The sequence below is a fragment of the Mesoplodon bidens genome, assembly GCF_964165515.1.
Source record: "Mesoplodon bidens genome assembly, chromosome: 20".
NCBI classification, from domain to species: Eukaryota; Metazoa; Chordata; class Mammalia; order Artiodactyla; family Ziphiidae; genus Mesoplodon; species Mesoplodon bidens.
In genome coordinates this window covers 24,260,683-24,270,382 of record NC_138181.1, presented here as the reverse complement: position 1 = coordinate 24,270,382, position 9,700 = coordinate 24,260,683, and the positions used below count along the sequence as shown (strand labels likewise).

General features: G+C 43.8%; 1 protein-coding gene across 3 annotated transcripts in view; it reads left to right on the top strand.

Annotated features, from left to right (window-relative positions):
- The first annotated feature begins 3,795 nt into the window (after window positions 1–3,795).
- Window positions 3,796–9,700, top strand: part of MTMR7 (myotubularin related protein 7) — a 103,271-nt gene continuing 97,366 nt past the window's right edge. For 2 of the 3 annotated variants that reach the window (XM_081220713.1, XM_081220716.1), the window contains exon 1: window positions 3,796–3,938. In XM_081220713.1, coding sequence (XP_081076839.1) covers window positions 3,888–3,938 — 51 coding nt within the window. In that variant the 5' untranslated portion in view covers window positions 3,796–3,887. Of the gene's footprint in view, window positions 3,939–8,690; window positions 8,747–9,700 lie in introns of those variants that run through there. The other variant, XM_081220714.1, reaches the window with a different exon arrangement.

Below are 9,700 nucleotides of genomic sequence, written 5' to 3'. Positions count from 1 at the left end.
ACAGTGTAAGTAGCAGTACGACTAGTACCATTGTTTGCAGACCCTTCTGAGGAATGGCCCAGAAATTTAGTCATCGTCTGTGAAATCTGAGAACCAAACAACCTTCTTACAATGTGACTTTTGGACGATAATTCATTCCTAAGTTGGCGATTATTCATGCAGACTCCTTGAAAAATGACCAAATGATCAGGAACAAAACGCTGAAAATAAATGTGATCTGTTCTACCTGCAGGTGATGGGGTTCCTATCTTGTGCCGTGTTCAAACTCTTTAGGCTTGTCTTTGCCGTGGCAAGACAGTCAATCACGTCTGCCAAATCCAAATGCAAACATAGGTGGTTCTCAGCAAGTTAGAGCCAGATCAAATCCGTGTTTAGTTCACCATCTTGCACAAATCTTGTTCACTGATTTTGTTTACAAAAATATTCTCTCTGCCAAAGAAGAGATGGAAAAATTCCCTTGCAGAGCCAGCATTCAAAATTACTCATTATCTCCACAAGAAACCCTAATGTAACCCAAGAACAACTCTTACATCTGTTTATTAAGAGTCTCAAATTGTCCTGGCTATGAGATCTATGTTCATATATATTTTGCCAATACTTAGCATCTGCATCTAAATTTTAAAAAGAAGGGGATTAAGATAAGGTTTTATTAATTACATATGACCCAAACACCAAAGATACAGCTCAGATTTTTTACTAAAAGTTAAAGTCAGTGAAGTAATTTTTTTTATAGAACATTGGCTTTGAAGCACAGAACATTCCTCCAAGCTTGATTATACTTCATAGAAAAATCTTTGGGGTTTTTTTTTTTTTTTTTTTTTTGGTTGTAAAAACAGCATTGCCAAAATCCTTACAACTCAGGAGGGAGCGCCCTCCTCTTTTCTTTTTCCAGCTATTGTTACACACTTGGGATATTGTTTTTATTGTTTCCTTATGGAAAATAAGCCAGATTTTATCCTTAAAAATGATTACTTTTCAGAAAGACTATTTTTGACCTGAAATTTTAGTTATACACTTAAAATTCTCTCAACTCTTCAGTAGTCTTTTTAAAAAAACAAAATAAATTTTTTCTCCACAAAAATATTTGCTTTGACTCTTGACACTATGACGTGATTATTGATTATTTTTCTATTTGAAATTACCTTTTTAAAGTATGCATTCTTTGTAATTATTAAAATGTGCAATGTAAATATTTGTAAAATATAAAAAAACAAAATTATAATCACCCACAAATCTACACCCAGATGTAATTGTTATGCCTGTGTTTTTCTCTTCTATTTTTTCTCTCTTTACTTTCACATATACACACACACATTTTGAAACACAACTCAGATCACACTGTATATACAGTTTAGTACTTGGCTTTTTGGCTTAAAATTTTGTTATGAGCATCTTTCTATGTCGTTAAGTATCCTTTGGGAAAAAAACTTTCAAGCTCATACAGAATTTCATATACAGCCAGACCACATTTTATTTTAAAATTCTATTTATTTATTTTAAAAGTTAATTAATTAATTAATTAATTTTTGGCTGCGTTGGGTCTTCATTGCTGCGTGCAGGCTTTCTCTAGTTGCAGCGAACGGGGGCTACTCTTTGTTGCGGTGCGCAGGCTTCTCATTGCGGCGGCTTCTCTTGTCGCGGAGCATGGGCTCTAGGGGCACGGGTTTCAGTAGTTGTGGCACAGGGGCTCAGTAGTGTGGTGCGCTGGCTTAGTTGCTCTGTGGCATGTGGGATCTTCCCGGGCCAGGGCTTGAACCCATGCCTCCTCCACTGGCAGGTGGATTCTTAACCACTGCGCCACCAGGGAAATCCAAAATTCTGTTTATTTTTTGATATTTATTGCTTCTAATGTTTCACCAACCAAAACGTGACAGGGAGTCTTGGGTGGACTGGAGCTAGGGCTCAGATGCTTCCAGATTGTTGGATTAGGCAGAATCCTGTCCCCCCGGGGTCCGTTGGAATACTGTTATTTTCACGGGAGCTGAAGAACATCCTGAATTTACAAAAACTTGAATGCTGCACAGATATTTGCGAAAATCTGAAGAATTAGGGAGCCTGTGACGATATCAACCTGCCCCACAAAACCTAACTCCATGCAAAGAGAGAGAAATTCATCACGACTGAAAACGGGATCAAAATGAAAGGTACGTCCTAGCATCAGGGCTTGATGTCGGAAAGGGAGTGTGGTGGTTCTGCGTCCAAGGTTCTGACTGATCTCAGAAACATTCCGTTTCTGCGCCTGGTGGAAAACGGCAATGTCCACGTATTGACAGATTGTGAACTCTGACACTTGGCAACTCAGGAGCTCTGCTATGGACAAACCCTAAATGAGCTTCATGAGAAGGTCTTACCTTTCATTTCACAAGAATATCTGCCATGGGCAGATGTCCCGCGCTGGAGTGCGATGGCGGCTTCACAATCTCACAAAGTTTGAGAAGAGCCTGTTTTCAGCAGTGTAGGTGTCGATGATCACAGAGTAGCAGTGTTGACAGTGGCGGTGACGGACTACAATAGGACGAAGTCTCAGTTGAGTATTGGCACTGAATGAAGCTGTCGAAGATCCAGAGTGGAACAATGGTGGAGAAAGGAAAAACCTCTCATACTCTGGAATATTGAACATCTTTGATGTGAGAAATCCTCCAAACTGAGTGCAAGTTTGATTTTTGAATCAGAAGATAGAGGCAGCATTACAGCTTCCCTGGCATCGAGAACAGCAGATTTCCAGCAGCAAGAGCAGCAGGTGAAGAGCAACAGCATCGTTTGCCTCTCACTGTGTCTGCTGCAGCAGGATCCTGCCCTGGCTAGCGATGCAGCAGGGAGCCACCAGGACTGGCTGTGCATACACGTTGGTTCCTCTGGAAGTATTAGGAAGAAGAGGACTCTATATAATGAAGATGGAGGCTTAGGGCTGTTGAGATTTTAGATATTAATATTCATGTGATTGCCTCTATATTCCTAAGTTTCTGAAGCCTGAAATATTTACATTTCATAAATTATGTTGTTCTAAATATCTGTATCAAGTTGGGATCAGTGCAAACCACTCTAGGTATTTGTATTCATTAGCTTGAGTTGCCATAACAAAATAGTACAGACTGAGTGGCTTGAACAACAGAAATTTATTTTTCATAGTTCTGGAGGCTGGGGATTCCAAGATCAAGGTCCCCCAAGTTTTTGGTGAGAGCTCTCTTTCCTGGCTTGCAGATGACTGCCTTTTTGCTGTATCCTCATATGATAGAGAGGGAGAGAGAGCGAGACAGCGAGAGATCACTTCCTCTTCTTATAATGGCACCAGTTCTATTGGACTAGAGCCCCACCCTTATGACCTCATTTAATGTTTATCACCTCCTCATATTTGGATCTGCTGGGGTCAAAAAGCCACTGTCATAGATCTGTTTCCACCACAACTCAAATCAGCTGGAGACCCTTTTCTTACCCAAGGCCCCACTCAGAGCTGGTGGGCCTGATGGCCAACTCTGTAATAGGCTAGAGGGCTGCAAAGCAAAGCAACTTGCCTTTCATGCTGGAGAAGCTATTTCACCGCTGCGGATGCCTAGAAACTTCACTGAGATGGCAGGACCCCGAATTTCCCCAGAATGTATCTCCCATCCTCTGACACAAGTGTGCTTTATCTTGGGCATCTTGGACCCCTGCAACTTCCTGTTCATTCCATCCGACCAGCATGACATTGTCAGTGTAGTGACCCAGCGTGGTTCTTGGAACAGGGGACTGATTAAGGTCCCCTGTGGACAAGCTGTGACAGAGATGCATAAAATTGCACGTCCAGATGAAAATCAACTGCTTATGACGATCTCTGCTTATTGGAATGAACAGACAAGAGTTATTTTGCAAGAACTGCATTTGGAGGGAATGTTGAAGTGAATCTTGAAATGAACCTAGGGGATTTGATACACAGGAATAGTGTGAACAAAGACATAAAGGTAAGTGAATGCAGGATATAGAAAGTGATTGGTTGACTAAGTGATACATTCAAAAAATATTTATTGAGCACCTACTAAGCGCCAGTGACTTAACTTTGCTGAGTTTGTAAAAGAGAAAGAGAAAGGTAGGATGTGACTGGGCCTTGAATGACAGAATAAGGAGATAGTACTTAATTAAAAGGCAATTGTAAACCACCTGAACGTTTTTAAGATGGAGAGTGATGATTAGAGTTGCTTTTCATGAAGATTGGTCTGGCAGCAGAGGCTAATATTCCAGCCAGGAAGAAGCAATGAGGATCTTAGAGCAAAGGCAGTGAGAAAGGAAGGGGAAGGGTCAGCTGAGGAAAAGTTGTGGATGAGGAATCCGCATCTGTCTGGGTATGGGGGCCGGTGAGGGACATAAGCCAGAAACAACTCGAAGGCTCTGAACTTGAGTGATTGAGATTAACCAAAGAAATAATGACGTCAAGAGGAGGTTTGGTATCAGGTAGAAGACAATGATAATAATAATCGTAGCTGATATTAGTAGACGGAAGCACCTTGAGGGCAGGACTGTGATTGCTTTGGTTCACACTTTATCCTTGGTGCTCGGCTCACAGAGAATGCTCAGTAAATATTAGTCACAAAATATATGCTCGATCTCACTGAATTGTCACATCCATCCTAAGAAGGAGGTGTAATTATGCCCCATGTTTTGCTATCCATTTTATTTTTTATTTTGGACTACCTCAGGCATATACAAATAAACAGGAAATAATGTAATAAACATCATATATGTAGAGATATCTCTCTCTCTATAGATATCTACTCCTCAGCTTGAGAAGAAGAAAGTTAATACAGATATTATCATTATCTCCATTTTACAGGTAAGAAAGCTGAGGCTGAGAGGGGTCAAAAACTTGTTCAAGGTCACACAGCTAGCACATGCTGCATCTGTGACTTGACTATAGGCCTGTCTGTCCTACCTAGTTTGTGACATTGATGGGACATCCATGTGGAGGTACTCAACAGGTGGATGGATATATAATATGTGAGGTATGGAGAGAATTTAGGATTAGCAATATTGCCATGGGAATTGTCTGCATCAAAATGGTGGTTGAAGGGTCAGCAGTGGGAAGGGATAAACAGTAAGTGCTCTGAGGATACAGACTTGTGTCTGAGTGACGTGCCTTCTTGGAGGGAGAACAAAATAGGCGAGTCTAGTTTAAAACCTTGCCTGTTCATAGAGTAAGAGCTCCTTTTATGCTGGTCCAGAGTGTCCCCTTTGGTTTCTAGAAAAAGGGCAGAGCTGCCTGCAATCCACAGAGTGCTATTCTCTATGTCTGGCATAGGGCGAGGCCAAAGAAGACATTGGTATTTGGCATCATTGGCTTTATAAAAATCCTGGAGGTGAGGATGTTATTTTTTCTAGGCAGAACCCCAAATGCAGCTCTAACTCTATCCTACTGGGTATCTAGCCTGCTTCTAGCTGAGGCTCGGCTTGTATAGAGATGGGTGCCCTCCTCCACTCATCCCCATGGAGCGCTGAGGCGTAGTAGTGCTGAATAGGATTTTACTGAGTTTGTAATCATTAGCAATACTACCCTCCTGAGGAAAGAGTTCTTGGCTTCACTCCAAATCAGAAGTTTTAGTTGCCTCAGGAGAAATGTAAGAATTCTGGAAAAAGTCTTGCAAGTGCTGATAAGCATCCAAATCTCCTCATGCCACTGAAGATCACAGCATTTGGGGAAGTTCCCAGTGAATATCAAGTTTGGATTTAAAACTTCCTATGATAATATTATTTGCAACTAGACTGTGTGATAAAAATTTCTTAAGGAGAGGTTCTGCAGAAGAAGTGTGGTAACACACAATAAAGTTGAGGTCTTGGCAGATGACCTGTGTCATCAGATCTCTTCAATGACATTATCAACCCCCTTGAAAGAAGATCAGAGACACAGAAGGTATGTTAGTTTGACTCTCAGTGTCCCTTCTTTAGAATGTCAGGATAGGCGAGGGTAGGTACAAAACTTAACCTCTAAATCTCAGTGGCTTCATGCAACGACCACCACTACAAAAAGCTGTTCTTTTCACTCAAAAGAATCTGCTGTGACACTTCAGAGTAGCTCCCTGCCAAGTAATGACTTGGAGAAACAGCCTATTTTTCTCTTCACGTCCATCTAATGCTGAATAGTTTGTGGCCACAGTCATAGTATATACTCAGAGTGAATTTATCATCATTATTTTCTCTATAATTTCAAGATAAGATCTCCAAATAACAAGACAAGGGAAGAGAAAGCTGGAGGGCCACAGAGGTTTTGCAGAACTTTGGTTTCAAAGTGACACAGCCCTGGTCCATGGTGCCACCCAACAGTAATAGGGCGGGGAAGCATCGTCTCCTGTGTGCCCGTGAAGGAAAGGAGAATTAAATATCTACCATTTTCACAGAGGTAGAAAAGCACTGAAACATGAGCACTAAAGATAAAATGAGGACAACTATACTGTGTGCTGTCAAGGGAAGAAGTAGTTTGATGAATATGCAGGTAACTAGGTCTTAACCTTATTGTCTGATATTTTGCTTGATGGTGAAAATAGTTTTGTTGAATTTTCCATCCAGGATTCACAAGTGCTAGCTTAAAAAAAAAATAGCCATTTTCCAACCCACTGGGCAAAGTCAATCTGTAGTGTAAAAAGTAAATTGATGTAGTATAAATATGGATGTGGATCCCTCTGCAAATTATGTGGTGTTAGAAGGATACATTTTTTTCTACCCTTCTTACTTCTTGGTTCTGGTGCCAGATGGAGAGATTTCTGCTCTGTGAACACTCAGAGGTGCAACATTTATCCAAATGACCCATGGTTCATAACAAATGCAACAGTAGCAAACTTTAGGAATTAAGTATATGATCCCGAGTTCACCTATTATTTTCCATATAATTAACATGGAAAATGTAGGAAGTAGGTCAATCTCCTTGAGGCTACTTTTGGCATTTCCACATGCTCTGTTGCCATCTTACTGGTCTACTTTTCACTTCCTTGGTGTTATCCATATCACTGTTATGGAACTTGGTATCCTCCTCCTCTGGGTCTCCCTTCAATTTCCCAGCATCTGCCAGGGTACCTTGTGCATGACCATCAGTAAATTAATATCAATGATTCTTAACTAAATGAATGGCTGGTTTCACTTTCTGCCCTACTTAGGATCAACATGTATTCTAGCTTCTCTCACTCCACTGCCCTCCAGCTCTTGCTGCTTTGTTCAATCTCTTCTGCCCCACTGGGTGGTGGTTCAGAGAAGCAGTGAAACATGGGGGCACGAGGCAGTGCAGAGAAAGTGAGAAAGAGCAGAGTGGCTGTCTGGGGTCAACACAGCTTGTGATCTAATAAGCTGGATAGCGATCGGGGCTGGGGGTCAAGTCAAGGAGGATTCCTCAGAGAACTGTTAGATCAAACCCAAATGTTTACTTACAGAGATTTCTTTCCCTATTGTTATTTTATTTCTAGCTTATTCTATGTTAACTTATCCTAATAAGTGGAATGAGGTCAGAGGCTGAATTGGAACCAGAGTGCTCCTGACGCTATTCCTGGTGTTTTTTAGTAACAAGAAATTATACTCTGGGTCAGTTTTGCCATATGCAAACATCAGTTTACTGAACTTGTCCTAATTGCCTCCCAGGTTGAAAGGAGGATGAAATGATAAAAGATATGTGAAGGGGACCTGGAAATTTAAAAAATGCAATACTGTATTGATTAAATAAACATTTATTTGGAAGGTTGCAATGTGCCTACCATGCACTGGACAAAAAGAGATTAAAAAACCCAATGTCTGCAGCCAAAGAATTTACAATCCAGGTAAAAGAGAGATGAGTAAGAGCTAGGAAAAACTTGGATAGATATTATTCTAAGAACTATGAACAGTTTTATGAAATAATTAGTTATGGTAAACCTTTACACACAGGTTTGCAAGAAAAAAAGGCGGGGGTGGGTGGCGCGCATTTCTTCCCTTTGGCTTTTCCAAATGGCTTAGTACTAACAGTGGCAACAACTACTCTTAATATCATAAATGGAAGAATGATGCTTTATAATGGATGCTTTGTTATCTATATCTTCCAGTTCAGTTAGTTAGAGCTACGTGAAGATGTCAAATGAGCATCCAGTACGGTGCCAAGGGAAAGTGTCTCTTCCAATGGTAAAGTCACAGGCTGATGTGAGATGCCTGTCTTAACAGCACTTTCTGTTGCTATTTCCACCTTCATCCCAAATGCTCTGCCGCCTGTGGTGAAATATACAGACAGGGCCCAAGAGGCCACACTGGATCTGGAGTGTTTGTGGCAGCCTTTTTCCTGCCCCACCCTGAAGTCCCACCTATCCTGGGACGCTCTGGAAGGAAGCCCATAGGCGGTGTGGAGCAGCGCTTGGTCCCATCTCTCCTCCAAGAGGCCACACCCACCGCAAGGCCCCCACTGTGTCTCGGGTAACAGTAACCCCACAGTCTCGCGCTGGCTGCCCTTCTTCAGAGCAAGCGGGCGGCTCTGGCTCCCGCGACCCCAGCCAGGCAAGGGGCGGGGCGGCGACAGGCGGTGCAGGTGGCAGTGGCGCAGAGACGCGCGCTCTAGGGCCGCGCGGGCGCCCCGAGCCCCGCACGCCTGCCTCGCGCGGGCGCCGCCGCACCTGAGGGCGGAGCCAAAGCCCGAGACCCGCCCGCTCCCGGGCGTGAAGCCCCCTCCCCGCGTCCCTCCCGCCGCGCTGCAGACGCGCGCAGGTGCGTGAGGCGTCTCCCGCCCGGGGCCTGCAGACGCGGGCTCGCCATGGAGCACATCCGCACGCCCAAGGTTGGTGCTGCGGGCGCGGGCGGAGGCGGGAGAGCGGGAGCGGGCGGAGGAGGGAGAGCGGGAGCGAGAGGAAGGATGCTGAGCCAGCTGGAGGCCCGGCTTCCCTGTCCGGCGCAGACAGAACTGGCACCGCGAGCGAGCGAGCGAGGGAGGAGGCGGCGCCGGAGCCTCTCCCGCTTCGCCGGGAGGCTGGGCTTCCTCTTGCTGCCTCACAGGCCTAGCCTTGGCTGCTGCTGGATCTAACCTCTTGTCCTTGGGGATGCTCACTGGACAGAGGGCTGGACGGGAGGGAACCCCAACTGCCTGTAGAGTAATGGGGCTGCTGATAGGCTGATAAACGCTCCCTTCTGGTCTAGCACTAGGTTGCTGCTTAAAATTTTTTTTTTTTTTTTTCTGTTGGCTGCTCTGAGCAGTTGAAAGAGAAACAAGCCTTTCTAATAACAGGTGCAGGGAAACGAGTTACGTGCAGGTGCGTTGAATGCACTCGGGAAGCTTGTTGAATCTAAGGGTTCAGACCCGCCCAACCCGCCCTTCTGCTTCTTGGTCCTCAGGCTATCAGCTGCAGTGGACCTTGCACCGAACAGATGATCAGTGTTCGCTGTAGACTGAATGTTATCAATCCTTCCATCTTCTTGCCTTTCCCAGTGGGTTGCAGCTTACAGACTCGTCCACTGGTCTGTTTTAAACAACACCAGCTCTTAACAACTCAACAAAAGCGACTGATCCCAGATCATTTCAGTTAAATAACACTGGAAACGTTGACCCCTGTACCAAACCTTACTATTCATGGTTGTACTAGTAATAAAATTTAGAGCGAAAAAGGTGATCGACATTCCTGATAAAAACCCTAAACTAGGGACAAAACCTATTTCAGGAACCTGTTGGCTGTCTCTTGTTACTACCACTACAGCGCCTTGCGTTTCCGGGATGATCTCCTGTTCAAAATCTAGGTCC